Below are 23652 nucleotides of genomic sequence, written 5' to 3' on the forward strand. Positions count from 1 at the left end.
ACCTGTAGAGCTTGCACCCATACTTGTTAATGGGCTTGGTAGCCCGATGGGCTGGCCTGACCCGACCCCTTATTTATCAGGATTGGACAAAATGATAGGCGTGCGTGGTGGGGCTTGGGCTTTAAACACTAGAGGTAGCTATTTTTCAAGTCAGGCTCAGGCTTTCTCAAATAAGCGCTGCCCGAGCCTGAACCCAACCTGATAATTTTACATATAATAAAAAATATATATTAATAATATAGTAAATATATATAATATATATTAGTTTATGAAATTATATTGTAAATAAGAATTTTTATGTCATACTCCATACTAGGCATCGGACTTGGATTGAGGCAAAACCTTGCCCGCCCGTATGGGTCTATTCTGAAATCGCTCCCGCCCAGAAACAGACGGAGCGAGCACGGTGGCTCTAAATTCCTTAGGAAGACAAAAGGATTTACCAACAACCCATCTGACAAAAAAACTTGGATAATGGGTAGTGACTAGCTCTAAATTCAAGGGTGGAATCACGCTCCTCGCGTCAACAGGTAAAAGACAACCCATTTGCAGTCCAAACCCTAGATTTCACTATAAATGAACAAAATTCAAGTCGGAGATTACGCGGATCAATCAATGGTGTAAAGAAAAATAAGATTGAAAAACGAACCAGGTTCCTTAAATACTTAAATTCTCTGTAATTATTAGGATTCTAAAATAGTAAGATTGAATTGAAAATTTTATGGGCTTGTTTGTTTGGTTTTGCAAATTCAGCTATATTGAAAATGGGTTATCTTGGATTGAGCTCAGTAAAGAACTGGGTCTGCCATAGTTATAAATTGATGGAGATTTTATTACTACTGTACTAGCATAGATGGGGCACAGATATTTTAGTTCTTGGATTGATTTCAGAAGTCAAAAAGATAAACATTGTGGCATGGGCAGGGGAATAGCGGTATGACGTTCTGAGAGCTTGGCTGAGAGTTATAGGTTTCAACTCAAACAACCCCCATTGGTAATAGGGGTGATCAAGGATAATTTTGGTATTAAAAATCCTTTTAATACTTCTGATAAGTATGGGGTAATTTGGAAATTTTCATTGTCTAGTGGAATTAACGGAAGGAGTTAGTACGTAAAGGCCAAGGGAAGTTCAAGTGTTTCAGTTTTGTTAGATTATATATGTAACATGTAAAGTAGCCACTGAATCGATCAACTGAACTCAACAATTCACTCCAAGTTTTCCCAACATAAACAAATTTCTCGCAAAATTCACCCAAGTCATCAAGTACAGAAGATGCAAGAAGAGCTTCCTTGTTAGTTGCAGAGAGGCATGCCAATTTTTCGTTCATGGCGAGATCAAAGAACACCAAGAACCCATTCATTACTCTTAACCCATTTGATTTCTTTCAATCTCTTTTTTCGATCTCTCCACTTAAATCACTTCACTTCTGTCCGAAGAAGAACGTCCCAAGAAACCAAAGGCTCTGTTCTTACGGAATTCCTTCTCTCGTGTGTATCTTCCTGCTTGCCGCTTTCCTTCTCCTTGGAATTTCAAGAATCGACCTCGCACCCATTTCTCCGCACTCGATACCGTGTTATCTCATGGCTTCTTCATCCGGATTTCCTTACTCTTCTTTCTCATCTCTCTCGCCTCCATACTCTCCATTACTTTTATCTTCGCTATCCAAGATTGTGTCGGCCGATGACGACGAGGACGTGCCGAGGCTGTCGAGTGGTGCGATGTTGCCGCTGCCGGCTCACAGGGTCACCAGAAACTCGACTGCCGAGGAGAGGGAGTTCTGGCAGCAGCCTGACGGGGCGAGTTACCGGCCGTGCTTGGAGTTCAGTGTCGAGTATAGAAGAGATTCCGTGAGAATCACCAAGGAGAAGAGGAGATTCTTGGTAGTTGTGGCTTCAGGAGGATTGAATCAGCAGAAGAACGAGATTGTTGACGCGGTTGTCATTGCTAGAATTCTTGAAGCCGCCTTGGTTATGCCCATTTTGCAAGTTAATCCGATATGGGAAGACGAAAGGTACTACTCTGCCCCTGTCATGCAGAAGCAGCTAAGCTCTTCTGTAATAAAGAATGATTGGAGTTGGTGCAAAACTGCAAATGGGTAGTTGCTTCAATATTGTTTATTTGGATTTGGTTTGACCAATCTTCTTCAGAAAGAATTCAAAATACTATTTTCCTTTATGTTTCTACAATTAAATTTCGTTCTATTATTGCTATATATGCAGTGAATTTTCGGATATTTTTGATGCGGAACATTTCAGAAGGACGCTACAAGCTGATGTTAGGATTGTATCATCCCTTCCCTCCACTCATTTGACCTCAAAGCAGTCTATCGAGACCCGAATTCCTTTCAACGTTTCACCTCTTTGGATCCGCACCAGATTCTTCAAACAAGTAATTAAGATGGATTTAATTAGTTACAATGAACAACAAAACAAAATCCCTCCGCTCATTTTACTAGTTGTTGTTGTAGTTGAATGAAGGTGTTCTGGTGTTGAAAGGATTGGATTCTAAACTTTCTAAGGATCTCCCTCCGGATCTTCAGAAGCTTCGCTGCAAGGTAACTATGTTTCTTTCCCGCCCATATATATATACTAATCGCCCAACTGCTAGAGTGCTAGTAAAGAGAATGAATTATGAGGATGAGAGACATGGGTGGTGCAGGTATCATTTCATGCGTTGAGATTTGCGGCTCCAATTAGGGAACTTGGGAATAGGCTGGCAAGGAGGATATGGATTGAAGGTCCTTACATTGCGTTGCATCTTCGACTGGAGAAGGATGTATGGGCCAGAACTGGATGTCTTACCGGCTTAGGGCCTGAATACGATGACATTGTTGCCATGGAACGGGAGTCTCGGCCGGAGTATCTCACGGGAAGGTTGAATATGAGCCACCATCAACGGAGGCTTGCAGGGTTTTGTCCTCTCAATGCATTAGAAGTTGCAAGGTAAATTAATAATAGAACCCCTCAGTCAAATCACAAATTAATGATGGTTAATTTGATTTCAATATGACCGAATGAATTCCTCCAAAAAAAAATGGTGGTGGTAGGCTACTGAAGGCATTGGGTGCGCCAAGGAGTGCACGAGTGTACTGTGCAGGAGGAAAACCATTTGGCGGAAGTCGAGCGCTGCGGCCATTGATGATGGAATTTCCCAACGTGGTAACAAAGGAGATGCTGGCGAGGGATGGAGAGCTGGCACCATACGTCAACAGGTCCTCAGCTCTGGCCGCAATCGACTACATTGTCTCCCTCAGCAGCGACGTCTTCATGCCTTCCCATGGTGGTAACATGGCCCGTGCTATGCAGGTACGTACGTAGCTACAAACAACTACTACTACTATATATATTATTTATTTATTTATATTATTTATAAAAAATTGTGAATTCCCCTTTTTCTAGAATTTTTATTGAACATTTTTTACCCTCTTGTCTAAGCATACAGTGGACATAAGAGAGAGCACATATGTTCTTCAATCTCACTTCAAAAATTACTCACAACCATTCAGAAATTGTCCACTTATAACTTTCAAAAACTGACCATAAATTATAAATAGTTTTTACTAGTATATAGAAAAGATGAATCAACCACTCCAGTGGTTAATATTTCATATTAGTCTTTGAATTTGTTATTAACACAGATTTTGGGTTCTATCTGAATCTATTTGGGCAGGGTGACCGTGCCTATGCGGGTCATAGGAAATACATAAAGCCAAACAAGCGAGCGATGCTACCATATTTCGAGGATGACTCCATTTCAGATGCAGAATTTGGCAGCATCATGAAGAAGCTGCACAGGACACTGGTAGGGCAGCCAGAGCCCAGGACTAACAAAAGAGACCGCGATGTGATTGCGTATCCCATACCCGATTGCATGTGTACTCTTTAACCCATTCCCCCACTCCCGACCCGAGCCTCCGAATTATCCTTTCAACATATCTTCTTACGAACGTCCGAGGTCCGACTGCTTCTTGTCGAATTAACGTTTTCCATTTCTCCAATCTTCAGTATACAAATTTCCTTTTTTTTTTTTGAAGAAAATAAGCAACTCGCTGTAACGACTGGCTACTCGATTGAAACTTGATTCGGTGGTTGCATTTAAGTCATAATTTCTCTACTAACTAGAGTACTTCGAATGCTAATTAATTTGGTCTTAGTACCGGTCTATCGAAGACAACTGGGGCACGTCAAAGGAGTATAGTCTGATTTCATTGCAAGATGAAACAGCTATTGTTCTCAAGTCAAGGAGTGGTGATCATTTCTAGCCCGGCCAACCCACAATATATACTCATAAATCCACTTTCTATGTACATAACTACATATGTTTTATTTTATATTATATGATATATTATATAAGTGTATAATATATGCAATATATTATATAACAGTTTATGTTTATAAATTATAACATCTATTTTATACGTATAATTATATGTCATATGATCTTTAAATGGTGAAACAAGAATCATGTGGCCAATTTTATATTAGTTATTCAGTGACATAGGCCCAATGCCCAGCCTCGGGCTAATATTTCAGGCCCGAACTATAACCCTTGTTGTAGGTGTTAAGCCTGTAGGCCCTGTACCCCTGTTGTTTTCAAGTCTAGGGGTTGGATGTTTAGAAGAAAAGAATCGCAGGTTGGAATACTAATAGCCAAATTAAAATATTGATATCTCTGATATCCTCAAGTGGTTGATACATTGTTTTTTTTTTTTTTTACTTTATCTATTTTATAGGTATTAGAAGGTTTCATTCATCGTTTTAAATTAAAAAAAAAAAAGAAATAAAAAAATCTTTGTATGGTGTATCCAAGAATATCTCATAGACCAAATATAATATGATTGGGCGTATCATACCAATATTTTAATCCTTGCTAACAGTTAATAGGCTGGACCAGTTAACAGGCCAGTGGTGGCAGGGTACATAGCCAGGCAACTGTCAATCAATACACACACAGTTTGCACTTCTTCAGGTTTGAAACCTGTGCCTCTTCAAAGATAGATGCTGAATGACCAACTGAACTAATTGCTCTTCATCAACTGTTTAATAATATTCAAACTTCACTAAGATCTCTTAGCCAACACAGTCAGCTAATCTCCACTTATGGATTCAAAAGAAGGAAAGAAACACGGAAGAAGAAATATGATCTGTATAATTTTGCTGGTGTTTTTTTTCTCGTAATATAGTGTTTCAACAGTTCTTGACTGAGCTGAGGAGCAAACAAGACCGACTGATGACTGATGAAGATGAAAATAGTCTGTACACAAAAACACGAATTCACTATACAAATTAAGGACCCAGGATCATTTAGACATCCAAATGACTTGAATATTGACAATGGCTCGTGTAAAGATACTTGGCAGATTTCTTGGGGATTCTTGTCAAATTGTTTTTATAGTTGATGTATTGGTGTACTTAAGTCCATATCTCAGCCTAGTAATGGAGATTGAATGCATGCTTACAGCAGCAGTAAACATCCCAAAGAGAAAAACGCGTGGAAAATCATATCACCTCTCTTTATTACAGGTTGTGACTTGTTTCCCTGACCAATCCTGCACACAAGGATAATAGATAAAACTACTTACTCTTTTCCATGCCTAGAATTTAATGGAAAGAAATGGAGTCATAGAGAGACAGACAGAGAAAGAGAGAGAGAACCAAAGCCAAGGTTCAACGGAATAAGGAATAGTAGTGTGATCTCTCTCTCAACTTCTCTTCCTTTTTCTTTCTGGGTAATGTTGCATCAACCATCTTCCTTGGAGACCGGTCGGATCTACTACTTCCAAGCTGCAGTTCCCAATTTTCTGGTTTTTGAATTTTAGATTTTTCGTTTCTCTAAAAATTCCATGTCAGCATCAAAAGCTCATTGGAGACGCTTGCCTTCGAAGGATGAAAGCAAAATATTTCCTTCCTTTTGAGCTCAACACGTCTTTTGCTCAACTCAACCTATTCTTCTCAAGTTTCGACCAATCTCCACATATAAGGTAAGCAAGCTCTGCAATCAAAATCTTCTCAGTATATTCATCCTTCATCTCATTTTGTTTTTTGCTTGAATAGGTTCTCTTTCAAATATTGTTTATGTTCTTATCCAAACGCCTCAGTAGTTCCAATTTCTCACTTTTTTATTCAGTTTATTTAGAGTTTCCAAATGTAATCAAGTGTAGATTATGGATTGCAATGAACAACAGAGGTAGAAGACCATTTTTTAGATACTTTCTATATAAAGGATTGTAAAAAACAGCTTCAAATCTCTCTATTTAGTAAAACGAAATGATCCAAACTATTAATATCTTAAATGGTTAAATATGAGACCTTAAACCTTGCAATTTTTTATTTAACAGCTCAAATGTTTGGAAATGATTGGAGAATGAAAAAAAAAAAACAGATTAAATACATTTAAAAATGTCAAAGAACAAAACGGGTCATCACAGGACCTATTTTGTCCTCGGGCAAAGAAGATGACTAAAAATGGCTTAAATAATTCTCACGCTATTGTCAACCTGCCTTTGTAGGTGAATACGTTCTATCTATTTGCTTCTATATACTAAACCATGGTTTGTTTTCTAAGGGTTATTTTCCAAAGCTTTTAGCTTTGGACTCTGAAGCTACAGCCGTACGGGTTGAGACCGAGTAAACAACAAGAGTTGAATATCCCAATCTTTTGAGTTCCAAAGTTTGAACTAGGTTTGGGACTATTGCAAAGACTTTGTCGAGATTTCATCTTTTGTTATCCGAACAACTTTATATCTTGACACCTTCAATTACTTTGCTTCTACAAGTATCGGTCTAAGGTTTGATGATTTTCTTTTCGCTAATTCTTTTGTTGGTTGGATTTAAAGCCATTCAGTCAAGTTCTGCCATGTGAAAATGGATATTTGAAGCAATTGGGTAAGCTTTGCTAAATATATGGGTCAGCACAATAATATGTGCTATTTTGTATGTTTGGCAGTGGTTTTGTAGGTTGTTTTCTCTTTCTTTTTCCCTCAGCATTGTTTTGCTTGGTTAGAGATGGGGCACATGGGAAGAGGAGTAACTGAATGGTGAGTCGTTTTATTTTTAATTGCTGTATCAAGACGTAGGTGCTATATATATATATATATTTATTTATTTATTTGATTCCCTGTGTGTGAAGCCAATTAGATCCATTTTTCTCTACATTTGTAATGAAACATTAATAGTGAGGTCAGGTGAGAGGACATGAGTTTATGCATCATATCCCAGGATGCAAACGGATCATATTGGATTTGAAATTGGGGTATACTTGAATCCGATCCAATAGAAATTAGATTATAAATTAATAATTAGTAAAAGCTAAAATCAATTTAAGTATTATAAAGATTAATATAGATTTATGTAACAATAGTAATAATTAATTAATTAGTAGCATTAATAAATCTGTGTTTACTAAAATTAATCAATTACAAAACCATGTAAGTTTCATTTAAAAATGATATCAATTAAGAAAAATTAATAAAATAAGAAATTATTAATTTCAAAGTTAATTTTAATTATTATTCATTTAAATTACATTAATAAGATTTTAAATTTATTTAATAAAAGATTGTTTTAAAAAACATAGCCCAAAAAAATGCTTGCATTGGGCTTAGACCAACTTGACTATCACAAGACTCCTTATGCCACAAGTTAACGGTTTAAATATTATTTTCTTTTCCTTCTTCCTACTTTTCTACACTCAATTTCAATCTGTATATAATAAGCTATAAGGAACCAAAACAAAGTTATCAACTATTTTTAGCAAAATATCTTGACAAAATTGTTGTGTTTCAATTAATCTGAAAATCAGATAAGATAAATAGCTTGGAGCATTATTCTAATGCATCAGAACTCAGGTTTAAGTTTGCCTCTGAACCCACTAATAAAATAGTGACACAATGAAGAGAGAGAGAGATTGATCAAAATTTTCGGATGATGATATTGACGTGAGGCCAAATTAGCATTATATAGAGAAGATGGATGGACCGGGCTTCAACGAAGCGGGGCTGGTATCTACCAAAGCCCACGTTATGATTCGGGTTCGGGCCCAAACTCGGGCTAGGCAATTGCCAGTAGGGAGGTAGTTCAAGATGCGTTGACTCCCGGCAAGCGGCGGAGTGGGAGTGGAATTTCTTATTCGTCACCTTCCTGATAAATTTGATTGATCGATCAATCAATCCACCCAATCTCACATGGAATCTATCGAAGCTTTGATCGCTCACATGCAAGGGCTTTTGGAGGATATTTCTCATTTTCATAACCTCTTGAAACTAGCCGAGGAATCTCTCAAATCTGAGGCGCCTCGATTAACCTCTTTCTTGGAGCAACTCGACTCTGCTAAACATTCTCTCGGATATCTCTATATCCTGTAACTTGCATTCCATTCACAATCTTCTGCATTTGTGCTTCCTGCTACCAAGTTCTCTATGCTTCTATACTTTTGAAGTTGTACGCTTTTTGCCTGGTTTTTAATGACATCCGTTTATTTCTGTTTTGGTCTTATTCGAGGTGAATTTTGAAGCATTGAAATTGTAAGAAACAATTAGGGTTAAGTCTGAAACGGGTTTTGATCATTCGACATTGCAAAGAAGTTTCAAATTGATTTTCGGCTAACTTTACTTTTAACGATGCATTCTTTTCGTTTTCGATTGGCTATGGATTCATTATGTTGATGAAATGTGCGGCTTTGTTGCTTTTTTAGCTTTTATCTTCCTTTTTAATTTTATCGAGTTCCGGTTCTTTCATCTTAATAATACTAATCGTATCGTTTTAGGGTTGGAGGACCTTAAATAACGTGTTGTTTTGTCCTTGATACCATGGCGTTAGTGTGCGGTCATATAAATATCTCCATATTGCATAAGGAAAACCAATTTTAATGATACTTAATACTGAATTAATGATCGTGTAATAAGATAGTGATAACGTAATAAAGGCACATTGTAGAAATCAATTTTAGTGATACTGAACACTGATAAAAATAAATAATGATAAAGGTGCATACCAATCCAGTGTATCCATGGTAGACCCACCATAGCCAGTTCCATGACTTGACTTGGGAATCTTCAGTATGGTAAGCTTGGAGCTCAAAGGGAATCTGCGGCTTCCTCTCCCTCCATTCATGCCTTCATGAAAGTTTTTGGCTGAAAAACCATTGCCATGTGTTTTAAAATAGACATAAGATTAGGTACAGGGCTGATGAGGCTATTGGGATTGAACACAATGCCAATCCACTGGGTTCCCTATCTGATGGACTGTCAGCACATGCCACACTAACCCTTTTTCTTTTTATTTTTCCCTTTGGCCTTTTATTCTAACATGTTATGGTAAATATGTGCAGACTCTTTTTTTTTTTTTTTAGAGAGAAAAGGTTAACTTTCATTAAAAGAAGAAAGGATGTACAAAGCTCCAGCTAAACCAAAACCCAAAACCCAAAAAAGGAAACCTCCAAGATTTACAAAGGCATTGAGGTGTCACTATGCAAAAAATCCCTTCCCACTCCAGATTTAGCCAAAAATCCCTCCAGATGTACACGATAAATATGTGTGGACTGTTAAGGAAGAAAAGGAAAAGCTAACAACAGCCTCGAATGTGCTTGATGATATTTTGATTTTCAGTTCCATTATCTGGTTATTGGGTAAAGCTGATATACTGTTTTGACATTTGTGGTTTGGATAGGGAGGCATATGCTTCTGCTCCAATATCAAAAGAGCAACCTATTGAACTTGTTCTTTCTATTGCTACATTTATCAATTCTTGCTTGGCAGAGCAGATACATTTGGCACCTGATAAATGTTTGCAACACTACCACTAAAGCAAATGTATTTGCCATATTTGGATTATCTTAACATTCTAGATTCTAGAATGGGCTAAGCATTAATTTCTTTACTTACAATTACTTCTCTTTGCAAGAGGTTCAAGGATCAAGTTATACTGCTTCAAGAACCAATATTGGGTGTAGCTCCTTTGAGGACTACTATTAGAAAGCTTCAGTCTTCCTCTGAACATTAGACTACTTTGCATCCAGATTTCTTCCTCCTTTGTTTATTGGCAAAGAGCTATAAAACTGGTTTAAGCATCTTGGAGGAGGATATCTTTGAGATTGATCAGCCAGGACTTCTTTCTCTATTGCTAATTTGGGTAATTTCTCTATCTTCTTTCTACATTGCTATTATTATTATTTTCTAGAACATCTGTTTGCATCTTTTCTAGTGAATAGGTGTCTATGATGTATATGTTAGATGTAAAGTGGCGTTGTAGCATGTAGCAAACACCTAAAAGTAATCTAACATGAAAGAATCAAACATTAAATGTGGAATTAAAGGGAAAATGTATCCATGTGTGTGATAATGATAAATCAAGAATGTAGATAAACAAATAAAGGGATGTAGCCCCTGCTATGTGTTGGAAAACGTGGGGTTACTGGTGCAGATCTATATTTGGTAGTTGTGTAAAAATAGAATTGTATATATTCCTAGGATTGTGGAAGGATTGATTTAGAAAGTTTTTTATTTTTATTTCTTTATTTCTATTTTTGTACTTTTTATTTTCTTTTCTTTCTATTTTTCTACTTTCTATTTTCTTTTCTTTCTATTTATTGCAGCAGCTTACTGTATAAATATGCCGATTGGCAATAGAATGAAATACATCAGTATTCTACCATTCCAAAACATGGTATCAGAGCTCTAGATTTGTCAACCTTGAGATTTTTTTCGGCCTTCATTGCCAGTTTTTTCGTGTTTTTCTCTTCTGACCTTTAGTGTTGATCTGTAACCAGTAGTGTTCCTTTATTCTCCTTTATTCCGTCAGTTCTTCCCTCCTTTATTCTCCTTCCCTACTGGCCTTATTTTTCCTCCATTAACAATATCCGACATGACTGCAACAAGTTCTCCCGTCCAAACCGATGAAAGAGCAACAAATTCTCATCCTCACACTAGTGATTTGCAGAATATTCAGGCAACATATAGACTGAATGGCCAGAACTACTTGAAGTGGTCACAACTAGTGCGTACCTATTTGAAGGGAAAAGGAAAAATTAGTCACCTTCTTGGAACAAGGCCAAAGTTGAGCGAGCCAAATTTTGATGCTTGGGACGAAGAGGACTCCATGATTATGTCATGGTTGTGGAGTTCAATGACACCCGAGATCAATGATACTTGTATGTTTCTTCCCTCTGCAAAGGCTATTTGGGATGTTGTCCGACAAACCTATTCCAAAGCCCATGACGCTGCTCATGTCTATGAGGTCAAAGTGAAGACAGTGGCGGCCAAACAAGGGAGTTGAAGTGTTACAGAGTATACAAATCTGCTGCAAAATGTATGGCATGAGCTTGATCATTATCGGGTTCTTGAGACAAAGTGCCCTGATGATGTTGTGATCTTGAAGAATTTTATTGAAAGAGATAGGGTGTATGATTTTTTGGTCGGACTGAATGCTGAATTTGATCAGGTTCGAATACAAATTCTTGGCAAAGAAGAAGTGCCTCCATTGAATGAAGTCATAGCTCTTGTCAGAGTTGAGGAAAGCCGTCGTGGAATCATGATTGAGCCTAAAGATTCCGAAGGCTCAGCAATGGTGGCAAGGGGAGGAAGTTACAGTGGTTCAAAGGGTGAAAACAATCGCAACTTGGCTCGTGACACAACTACCCGTGATAGTAACGATAACCTCTGGTGCACCTATTGCAAGAAGCCCAAACACACAAAAGATCAGTGTTGGAAACTGCATGGGAAACCTCCCACGTCCAGCAAGGAATGGGGAAATCGAGGAGTTTCAAAAGGAGTTCAACAGGCCCATAATGTCTCCACAACCCCGCAGCAAGAACACTCAAGTCAGGGACCATTTAATGATGAAGAAATTGAAAGGCTAAGGAGCTTCCTGAAATCCTTGAAACCAGGAAGTGGTTCTACCTCTCTTGCTCTCTCAGGTGAGTCTTTATCTCTAGGATTACATGCCTCGGCTAGTGTTTTTCCATGGATTCTTGATTCTGGAGCTACTGACCACATGACACCCTCTTCACTACATTTTCTCACATATACACCATGTCCTAGTAATAGAAAAATTTTTGTTGCTGATGGTTCTTTTACCACAGTGGCAGGGATTGGGAATATTCAAATTACTCCATCCCTTTTACTTAAAAATGTGTTTCATATTCCTAAGTTATCCACTAGCCTTATCTCTATACATAAACTCACCCAAGATGTGAACTGCAATGTTGTGTTCTTTCCTTTTTATTGTGTATTTCAGGACCAGGTTTTGGGGAAGAAGATTGGACTTGCTAAAGAAAGGGATGGACTCTACTACCGTGAAGCAACCAGCAAACCATCTCACACTGTTATGCATGTCACACACAAGTCATTCTTATCTACCTCCAATAAATATTTAATTTGGCGTCATCACTTCCATTTCGGTCATCCTTCATTTCCTGTTTTAGAAACAATGCTTCCTTCCTTGTTTAAAGGAATTGATGTTGAAACCTTTCATTGTGATGTTTGTGAACTTGCTAAGCACAAAAGGGTTTCTTTCCCAATCAGCAATAAAAGATCTTCAACTCCTTTTTATTTGATTCATTCGGATATATGGGGCCCTTCTCAAATTCTCAACATTACTGGTTCTAGATGGTTTGTCACCTTTATTGACGATTGCACTAGGGTCACATGAATTTTTTTTCTTAAGTCTAAATCTGATGTGGGTACGGTTCTTCCCAACTTTCATAACATGGTCCAAACTCAGTTTGGTGTGAGAATTAAAAGGTTTCGATCTGATAATGCTACAGATTATTTTAATCAGAATTTGTCCCCATTTTTTCAGAAAGAAGGCATTGTGCATGAATCCTCTTGTGTTAATACTCCCCAACAGAATGGGATAGCTGAGAGAAAAAATGGCCATCTTTTGCAAACCACCCGAGCCTTTCTCTTTCAAAATCAGGTGCCAAAACAATATTTGGGGGAAGCTGTCCTTACTGCTGCCTACACCATAAATAGACTACCATCTAAAGTTCTTGACAACCGAAGCCCAATACAAGTCATTTCTCAATTTTACCCTGATATTCGAATCTCAAATAATCTCACACCAAGAATTTTTGGCTGCACTGCCTTTGTTCATGTCCATAATAAGGGAAAATTAGACCCACGAGCAATCAGGTGTGTCTTCTTGGGATATTCCCCAACTCATAAAGGTTATAAATGTTATCATTCAGCCACCAGAAAATTCTACACCTCCATCGATGTCACATTTGAGGAAGGAAAATCTTTTTTCACTCAACCTTATCTTCAGGGGGAGCCCTCATTAATGGAAGATAAAGCCTTGGATCTATGGGTCACAAGTCCTTTCTCCCTAGATGTATTACCCTCCTCACAGACATCCAATCATTAAGAATCACAACCCTCCGAGTCACATTCCTCTGAGCCTCACATTCCCGAGTCTCAACAAGAGTCAAACAACTCGACCATTGAACCAAATTCGGGCACTGTTAATCCCACGAATGATGTGCATGATAATGTGAGATATATGCAGGTTTACTCTAGGAGAAGAAATCCAGATCCTCAACTTGTGCAAGTCCAAGATTCAACTCCTAATCCTAGAACTGAGGGATGCTCAGAACCTGAACCTACACCTTCACAGTCTGAGTATGAGTATGACCTACCTATTGCACTGAGAAAATGAACCAGAGAATGTACCAAACGCCCATTGTACCCTTTAGCCAAATCTGTATCATTCCAAAGATTCTCTAAATCCCATAAAAGTTTTCTAGCCAGTCTTAACACCATTCCAATTCCTAATACTCTAGCCGAGGCACTTTCTAATAAGGAGTGGAGAAAATCCATGAGAGTGGAAATGGAGGCACTAGAAAAAAACCACACATGGGAAGTTATGGATCTACCAAGAAACAAGAAGACGGTAGGTTGTAAATGGGTATTCACAATTAAGTACAAATCTGATGGGTCATTAGAAAGGTACAAAGCACGACTGGTAGCCAAGGGATATACACAGACTTATGGGGTAGATTATCAGAAGACTTTTGCCCCAGTAGCTAAAATGAATACAGTAAAGGTGTTACTGTCGTTGGTTGCTAACTATAATTGGGATTTGCAACAGCTTGATGTAAAGAATGTGTTTCTCCATGGTGATCTAGAAGAGGAGATATACATGGACATTCCACCGGGTTTTGGAGAAGGCATTAAAGGGAACAACGTTTGTAGGTTGAAGAAAGCACTATACGGTCTCAAACAATCCCCGAGAGCATGGTTTGGAAGGTTTACGAAGGTGATGCTTAGTATAGGTTAATAGCAAAGTCAAGGTGACCACACATTGTTTATCAAACACATAGCCTCGGGGGGAGTTACTGCACTATTAGTCTATGTGGATGATATAATCGTTACTGGGAATGATAAAAAGGAGAAGGAAGCATTAAAAAACTGTCTTGCCAGATAATTTGAGATAAAAGAATTGGGGAGACTAAAGTATTTTCTCGGAATTGAAGTTGCACATTCTAAACAAGGCATCTTTATCTCTCAACAAAAGTATGTTGTTGACCTTTTGAGAGAAACAAGAAATATGGCATGTAAACCAGCTTCCACGCCTATAGATCCCAAACATAAATTTGGAGAGGTCAACGAGAATGTAAGTGTAGACAAGGAGATGTTCCAAAGACTAGTTGGAAAACTCATTTATCTTGCACATACACGATCGGATATTGCATATGCTGTAAGTGTAATAAGTCGGTTTATGCATAATCCTAAAGAGGTTCATCTGCAGGCTGCTCATCGAATTCTGCACTATTTGAAAGCCAATCCAGGAAAAGGAATTTTATTCAGAAGAAATGGGGGACTGGCTCTTGAAGCATATATATATGCCGATTATGCAGGATTTCCAGTTGATAAACGGTCCACTTTTGGTTATTGTACCTTATTGGGAGGAAACTTAGTCACTTGGAGGAGTAAGAAGCAAAATGTAGTTGCTCAGTCAAGTGCAGAGGCAGAATTCAGGGCTATGGCACAAGGAGTGTGTGAATTACTCTGGTTGAAGATAATTTTCGAAGACCTGAGGATTCCACGAGATGAGCCTATGAAACTATATTGTGACAACAAGTTAGCCATCAATATTGCTCACAATCCTGTTCAACATGACAAGATGAAGCACATCGAAATTGACCAACACTTTATAAAAGAGAAATTGGACAACAAGTTGATTTGCACTCTCTATGTGTCTACAAAAGGACAACTGGCCGATGTACTTACTAAAGGAATCAATAGTATAGACTTTCGAAGAATTATAGCCAAGCTGGGAATGGAGGATCTCTATTCACCAGCTTGAGGGGGAGTGTTGGAAAATGTGGGGTTACTGGTGCAGATCTATATTTGGTAGTTGTGTAAAAATAGAATTGTATATATTCCTAGGATTGTGGAATGATTGATTTAGAAAGTTTTTTCTTTCTATTTTTGTACTTTCTATTTTTTTTCTTTCTATTTATTGCAGCAGCTTACTGTATAAATATGTCGATTGGCAATAGAATGAAATACATCAGTATTCTACCATTCCAAAACACTATGTTGAATGTTCAGTAGAGACATAAAGAATATAGAATGAGCATAGAAAAGAAATAAAAATTGAAGGGGAAGAGGGTGATCAGCATAGTTTTCAAGGCGCCAAGGTGAGGCTAGGCGACTGGGGGGTGCCTAGTCGCCTAGTCGCCTAGGCGATGAATTTTTTATGTTAAAAAATAGATGCTAGGATAGTTCCCTAGGTACCATAACCATATTTCTTTAATAATTATTCATGGTTTTCATAATTAAAGTATGGATTTTATATTAAAGTATAGAAAATCAACATATTCGTGAAAAGAAAAGGAAGAAGGGAAATAAAATTCAAAAAACATAGGGGCTGAACCCTTATTTTTGTTATAGGAAAAGAAGAAAATAAAAAGTATTGGTAGTAGTAGTAGTAGAAGAAGAAGAAGAAGTAGAAGAAGAAGAATATATGGAAGAGGAAAATGTGCTAATTAGATAAAATTTTTAGTTCTTCCTTACTTATTGGTTCAGGTTTTTAAGTCTTTGAGGGTTCCATACAGCATTTAGCAATGTTTGTGTTGATTAAACCCTAATAAAAAAGAAATTAGTATATAAAGAAGAAAATAATAAAAAGAAATTAGTATATAAACACACAAAATGATTATTTTAGTTTAATAATGTTTATTTTATAATTATAATCTCAAAAAAGAATGAATAAAAAAGTATTTTATAGTAGGAAGTGGAAAACTGTTAGGTGATTGGGCGAGGCGAGCCTCAAAGGGCACCTTGTCACCTAGGCGTCGCCTTGACAACTATGGTGATCAGTTGATTATAGAGAAGAAGAAGAACAACAAAAGGTGTGGATTCACTGGCTTCAAATCAAATTAAGCTCAAATTTGATGGGTGCAGTTTGGGGAATCCAAGTTTGTCAAATATTGGAGGTGTGTTCAGAGACCGGCATGGAGTTGTCATAGGAATATTCTCAAGTCTTATTGTTGTCGTGAACTCTACTAGAGCAGAATTGACAGTCATACTTCATGGACTAAAGTTAGATAAAAGGTTGAAGAAGAGGAACATTGTGCTGGAAAGAGATTCCATGACTCTAGTAGGCTGTCTGTCTGAAGAATGATATGGCAATAAAGATATGTATTAAGAGAAACTAAACAACTAGCAAGGGAGTTGGTTGTTTCAGTTATTTGGGTACCGAGACCAGCAAGCTATATGGCTGATTTTGCAAAAGAAGGGGTTATCAGGGAATGAATGTATTGTGGTGGGGGGGGGGGGGGGGGAGAAAACTATAGTTGAAGTAATAGTAGTGGTAGATGGTGAAGGACTGTCTAAAAAAAGGGAGCCAAGGTTCATGTACATAATATTCTTTTATCATATTCAATAAAGTTTGTCCTTAAACGAAGAGAACAGGTTAGCTTCATGTTGTTGGACTGATCTTGCCATAGCAGGTAGGATCCCATTGAGCTGAAAGACATGAGATGCAATGTGAAGTGGTTTAGCTCTGGTCCAGACTCTCAAAAGCACATATGGCTGAATGACTGAAAGTATAGATCTAACTAGTGAGTCCGTATGAGCTTTGGCTTGAAAATATTCCATACAACCAACTCAGATTGAAGTTGAAAAGACACCAAATCAAATGAGGCCTTGGGTGAGGCTATTTCTTTGCACATGCAAACATTATAAATATTTTGAGTTATCATTTTCTGGAATATGATTTGTATATTATATAGACCAACAATGTTTACAAAAAAAAATACATAAATAAATAATTGGTTATAAAGGTGATATGATCTGTTGAGTTCTGCCCTAGGGGTGAAACTTCTAATGGTGCCTCTAATTTTATTTGGTTATTTGGTAGTGCAAATTGGATGAGTTAAATTCTCTGCACCATTGGTGCAGAAAATTTTCTGCATCAGACCAATAGAAATCTGCTACTCCAGCCTGTAATTTTCCATTTCAAAATTAAAGTCATTTTTCAAGATGGTGTGGCAGATTGCTATTGGCTGGTGGTGCAGAGGATGTGAGTTCAAATTGGATGAGTTAGTTAAGGTTTATGATCAACCCAAACCTAAGGATACCCAACCCAAGATGCTAATTCTTCAACTTTAGTACTACTCAGGATTGAGTTAAGTCTTGGTTGGGTTTGTCTGGCACTCTGGGTTAACTCAGATTTGGCTTGACTGGGGATGTCAATGGGTTGGCTTTGGTACAGATTTACCTTCACCCTAACCTGTCCCTCCATTGGTCCAACTTGAACCCAAAACGACCTAATAAGGTTCAACCTGCTACCGACCTGACCCAACTTGTAGTCTTTCAATTGTATTTTTTATAACACATTTGAAAAATCAAGAGCTATTAATGTAAGCTTGAATTTGGTTTATGGGTTCCATGGTGTTGCTTTCTCAGTTTCTCCACAGTGAAAGAAGAAAAGCCAAAACAAACATGAAAATAAAATCCTAAACTTCAATATGATATGGGGTTATAAGTAATACCAAATTGCAAGAATACCCTCTATACATGTAGGGGTGTCATGACCTGACAGCTTGGGTCAGTGAAACCTAAACTGACTTTGGTTGAAGACCTAAAACCCTAACCCGACCCAAACTGCATTTAGCATTTAACCTGACCCATTGGCATCCCTAGGCTTTATAAACAACATTTTATAGGCAAATAGAAACAATTAATTGTGACGAGTAATACATTAATCCATGTCCTTCTTAAAGACAATTTTTTAGCCTTATGTTTGGTGAATTTTTTCAATGTCTCAACTAAGCACAACTGAATTTTTTAATGAATTGATTCTATTACTGATAAAAAAAAAGATGGCTACATGAATCCTGTTCTGCCATTCTCCTCTGTTCAGTGCCATATCAATTGTTAAATTAGGGACTCTTACATCATTTCTACTACTTCAAATCATGTCCTTTTTGGTTTTCGGTTTTCCCCTAGTTCATCTAGACCTATCAACTTGTAACAAATTCTCACTGGAGCTGTAGATGGTTTTCTTTCAGTCTGCACATGACGAAGTCATTTTAGTTTACTTTTTCTCATTTTGACACTTATTGGTAGGTTCCTTCGGATAAGTTCATTTCTTGTTCTATCATATTTAGCTTCCCCACTCTTCCATCTCAACATTTCTAATTTTTTTCCTATACTCATTTTTTTATTAGTATGTGGAAAATCCTTCACCCCATGATAGGGTAAAAGAACTGTTAGAACAACCAGGGCTAACCTATTATAAACACTTAATATGAACTCGGATTGCATATCCAGACCCTATGTACCAGGTCAGGTCAGGTCTGTTTGGTTGGCCCAGACCATTGACAGCCCTACCAATGACTAATTGGAAATCTCCCATTCCATCCCATCCTGATAAATAGGCAAAGTCTTAACCCTTGCAAGAGAGCTAGAAGCTTGGCCTTTAAGGAAAATCCATCACCTGCTGTTCCAAATAGCTGAAAATTCTATGATGGTCTCTGAAAGCAGCACCCAGACCTGATGGACCTTGGCTAACCAAACAGCATCCATCATTTAACATTATGCAACCCAATTCAGGACCTTCAGGTGGTGTCCAATAAATGTCTATCTGTGTTCTTCTGCAGGAAAATTCAGCAACTGTGGTTCATCATCTCAAGATGAAATCTTTGAGTCTCAAATTCCTCTCCTATAAATACTGAATTGGGATCTTCTCCTCACACCGACCTCACATCAACATCCCATCGTGTATTGGGAACATCTCCCATGAATAATAACATACAAGTACGGGAGATGTTCCTGATGTGCGGCTGACACATGCTGTGAGGACAGTGTGAGGAGCACTCTGTGAGGAGCAGATCCGGACTCATAAGTACCCAAAGGTGCAACTCTTATTTCCAATGATATATGTAGGAGTTCTTTCATCTTGCTTTTGTTATTAAAAGGTGATGCACAGCTAGCCAAGATCTGAGGGTGCCAACTATTCTGTTAATGATCACCTCATCTGATTTTTACTCCTGTCGTACAGATTCTCTTTGTACAAAGGATTTGGTGTATGTGTTATACATCTCTACTATAGCAATACACAATACTTTACCTTTCTATATATAAAAGGTAGTGTTGGTGTAGGTCAAAAAAAGCTTCCCTGTTTCCTGTCGTTGGGGAAGAGAATAGTTCCAAAATGTTCAAAGGTGAAGGTGAAAACAAATGAAAGGGAGGAAAAAATGGTTCCATACATTGAGACCATTCTGATGAATTGGTTCCATACATTGAGACCATTCTGATGAATTCTATTCAGAAGAAACATATTTTTTGTGGACTCACCATCACAATGTTTGTTATGGTCTTAGATTATAGAAGGATTAATATCACTTTCCATGCCAGACTCATCCGGATGGAATTTTAGGTTGAGTTGTGTTCCATGTTTTTTATATTGGTGTACTGTGTTGACACATATTAGCACCTGTATCAGTGATTTAAAAGGAGTGCCTCAGGCGAGGCGCATTTTGGGGGGGTATGTGCCTCACCCAGGTCCTAGGTGCACCCCTTTCAAAAGGCGCCTAGGCGTGCGCCTTTTTAAAATTTTGTGCTTTTTGCTTTTTTTTTTTCGAGTCTAACGCTCCGAGAACCCCCTATTTGCTAATGTTGTTCATTCATTCATTGCAATAAAATATCTTCTTAAAAGGCAATGAAAGTTATAAAATCATTAATTTTTATGTGAGAAATAAGAATTTCAAACCCCAACATAGATTTGTTCGGGCTTGCCTCATGGGGCACGGTACAAAGGCGACTCATAGAATCAAGAATGCAATATGTTTTACATCACATTAGCTACTTGAAGCAATGCGATTAAGGAGAAAAAGAGATTGTGGGTTTTACATGCTTGAAAATGCTTTATATGTTTGCTTTTATTTTTAAATTTTCATTTGAATACACTTTACATGTTATGTTTATGTATTTTAATTTTAGATAATAGGTTTTTTAAAATATTTATTTTAAAATTTAAGTTTATATTTTTTATTAACATTATGCTTAATATTTTTTGAATTTTTTGCATTTGTTAACATTTTTGGCTTTTTTTATTTTCTTATTTTTTTGTAGCTTTTTTTTGTAATTTTGCGCCTTGCTTAAAAAGACACATGCCTCGCCTTGCGCCTTGTGCCTCAGGCGCAAATTGGCCCTTGCACTTTTAAAACACTGGCCTATATGCATTATCATGGATTTTAGTTTTCAGCCAAGTTTGCTGTGACCACATGTACTTGTCCATGTATCAGTTGCAACAAATTTCCTATCTAGCAACTCAGCCAAGTTGCATCTACTTATATTTTCTCCAGTTACCAAGGAAAATGTGGTATGAGAGTGATAGGTAATGATTTATAGGCTTATAATTTGACCGAAAACATGGCTCTTGATAGAGCATAATGGTGGGGCAGGATTCATGTAACAGACCAAATAGTTGGGATTAAGGCTAAGCTATGTTGAGTTGACTTCAAAGTTAGTGATGTCTTCACCAAGTTTGCCTTTAGTGGTCACCAAATTCATATGGAAACCAAGAGGCTAATCTTTGACTTTTACGGAGAAATGATATTAGAATCCATGTCAATTGATAGTTCCTCACTAGGTTCACTTGCAACGAAAAATTGCAATGGTCATATACCTGGTTCAACGCTACATTACTAGACGGCATTGTCTGTTTTGTTCTCTGTTTGCAATTGTCATATACCTGGTTCAATGCTGCATTACTAGACAGGATTGTGTTTTTTGTTCTCTGATTGCACAACAAGATGAAGATATATGGATCTCCATTGGTGAATTCATGATGAAGGCTTCGCATATTTCACAATGGTGAGACAGTGTTTGCTCTTAAGTGTGACTTCTCCTGCAAACGTCCATGTATCTTCATCTTGTGGTGCAACCATAGAAGTGTAACGGGAAACACAACAGACAACTCTCATCTTGTTACTTTGATTTGCCAGTTTGGTCATGGATTCAATGCTCCTAACTTCCCAAGTATGATTGTTTGCCATTTCTTGTCAACTTGATGTCTGACGACCTTTGTCAAATGTTTCTATTTTATTTCTTGTAAAACTTTTCATTGGTGGTCTGTATTCGTGCTTTATACTACTTGTACTGTAACTGCATACATATTCTGAGATGAAATTTCTCTCTTCTGCACAAATAAGTTGGGCTTTTAATGTGCCTCCTGTGTAATTTTTTATTTGCTTTATTATGTAATATGTATATCATTTTCCATCTTTCCTTGCGGCATCATAAGTTTTAAATTGTATTGTTTAACTATTCAAATCCTCTTGCAGCCTTACATTGACTTGGCAAATAGTTACAGCACTGGGGAATTTTCAGAATTACAAAGTTGTATTGAGACAAACAAGGAGAAATTTCAATGCGTGAGCTTTCTTATATTTTACTTTGTTTTGTTCCACAAGTTAACATTGATTTATATGATCCTTGTTGAGGCAAACTGGGAGACATTGTTTCAGTACCTTCAGAGGTGTTTGGAAATAATCCATTGGATTCCGCTCCTTGGGATAACAGAATCTTACTGCTAGAAATCTTCATCTAAAGAGCTTGTCTTTTGTGTCGGGACAACAATCTTGGATTAGTGAAACAGGTTGTATCATCTGTATATAAGAGAAATATCCAGAGATTGACTCAGACATATTTAACTCTTTCACTTCAAGATATTGCTAACACAGTACAACTGAATACCCCCAAGGAAGCAGAGATGCATGTCATTCAAATGGTATCTTTGAAACTTTAGTCCGTACTGATTGTAATTTGTTTTGGTGCTTTTCTGTTTAGGTATGGGTTCAATTCTAGTATTCTTTCTCCAAATTCAAGATGGTGAGATATTTGCAACAATCAGTCAGAAGGATGGAATGGTCAGCTTTCATGAGGATTCTGAACAATATAAGACATGTCAAAAGTCAAATGATAGATCATATTGATTCATCAATTCAAAGGTATGTAACTATGCAAACATTAGCTAGTTGGCTAATGAAACTCTAGTCTAAACAAGACTTGCGATCATATTTTCTGTAACATTTAGGACAGATTAAAAAGTGTGCCTTTTCCCTGTTTTTGCTTTCATTTCATTGCATACTTTTTTCTTTTTTTTCCCACGTGCACGCCTGGGGGGGTGTTCACCCGTGGAAATCCTTGATAAATAATATGACGAGAATTCAATCTGTTAACTTATGGCTGAAAGTACCAGTATGAAGGGATCGATGATGTACCTTGTTTACAGGATAATGGCGTTGTCAAAGAAGCTTACTGCTGTGGATGATCATATCTCATGTGGTCCTGCTTACCTGGCAAAGGTATGTCGACTATGAATGTTCTTTGTCAAGCACAAGACAGTTTTTAACGATCTAATTAAACCTGTACCCAGGCTGGGAGGGAGCGTCATAGATTTGATTTTGATGATTTTGATACTGTCCCTCGGAAATTCAACATGTAAAGCAAAGTAGACAAATCGATCCCATTTTGAGAATTGCCTAGTACATATAGCAAGAAAAAAGTGGGTAAAAAATATGCTTTACAATTGAGGCGATGGGAAAAGCAAAGCAAATTGGTTATCTTAGGATATACATTGTGTTAAAAAGGAGCTTTAAAGTTTAAACTTATTGGGGAGGTATCATTCAAGATGGATACGAGAAATCATTTGCGTAGAACCCTGATTCTGTGAAAGCATCACCTTCTTTGTGGGTCTCATCATATGTTGCTAATGGGAAGAAGCGAAAAAAAATCTTAGATGGTTCAAAATTATAGAATGTTTGTTGTGTGCAGCCGGGAGCAAGATTTAGGTGTTACCTGATCAAAGTTAGGAAGTATGACCTTGGTTAGCTGAGAAAGCATGGATTGGAGAGAAGTGCCAGAAAGAAATCAACCAGCTAAACAATGTCATACCATGTGCTCTTTAACATACATGTTACTTATGGTAGATGCTATCACATTGAATGGGAAAATGAACCGTAGTTTATTTTTTTATAGATGTTGATATTTACCAATAGAAAAACAAAATGAAACTTAGGTTCGTCATTGGGGTATCATCTAGTGTTGAGATTGAAATTTGATACAGACACGTCTACTTAGAATATAGCATGCAATGGTTGAATGGTTAAATTGTCATTATTGCAGTTATTATCAAATTAGT

General features: G+C 37.4%; 1 protein-coding gene and 1 pseudogene across 2 annotated transcripts; both read left to right on the plus strand.

Moving 5' to 3' along the window:
* The first annotated feature begins 1211 nt into the window (after nucleotides 1-1211).
* On the plus strand, nucleotides 1212-4019 carry LOC148853592 (O-fucosyltransferase family protein). The gene is made up of 6 exons (XM_088984340.1): nucleotides 1212-2012; nucleotides 2221-2389; nucleotides 2469-2555; nucleotides 2660-2943; nucleotides 3048-3306; nucleotides 3671-4019. The coding sequence occupies exons 1-6, from the start codon at nucleotides 1327-1329 to the stop codon at nucleotides 3884-3886; spliced, it is 1701 nt and encodes a 566-aa protein (XP_088840466.1). The 5' UTR covers nucleotides 1212-1326; the 3' UTR covers nucleotides 3887-4019.
* Nucleotides 4020-7936: 3917 nt separating this feature from the next.
* LOC148853593 (COP9 signalosome complex subunit 3-like) lies at nucleotides 7937-23150 on the plus strand (annotated as a pseudogene). The gene is made up of 5 exons (XR_016112876.1): nucleotides 7937-10128; nucleotides 21794-21883; nucleotides 22299-22459; nucleotides 22744-22816; nucleotides 22888-23150. The product of XR_016112876.1 is annotated as a COP9 signalosome complex subunit 3-like (transcript).
* Nucleotides 23151-23652: the final 502 nt, after the last annotated feature.

The sequence above is a fragment of the Nelumbo lutea genome, chromosome 4, assembly GCF_056320005.1.
Source record: "Nelumbo lutea isolate HS-2025 chromosome 4, American lotus-T2T, whole genome shotgun sequence".
Classification (NCBI taxonomy): domain Eukaryota; kingdom Viridiplantae; phylum Streptophyta; class Magnoliopsida; order Proteales; family Nelumbonaceae; genus Nelumbo; species Nelumbo lutea.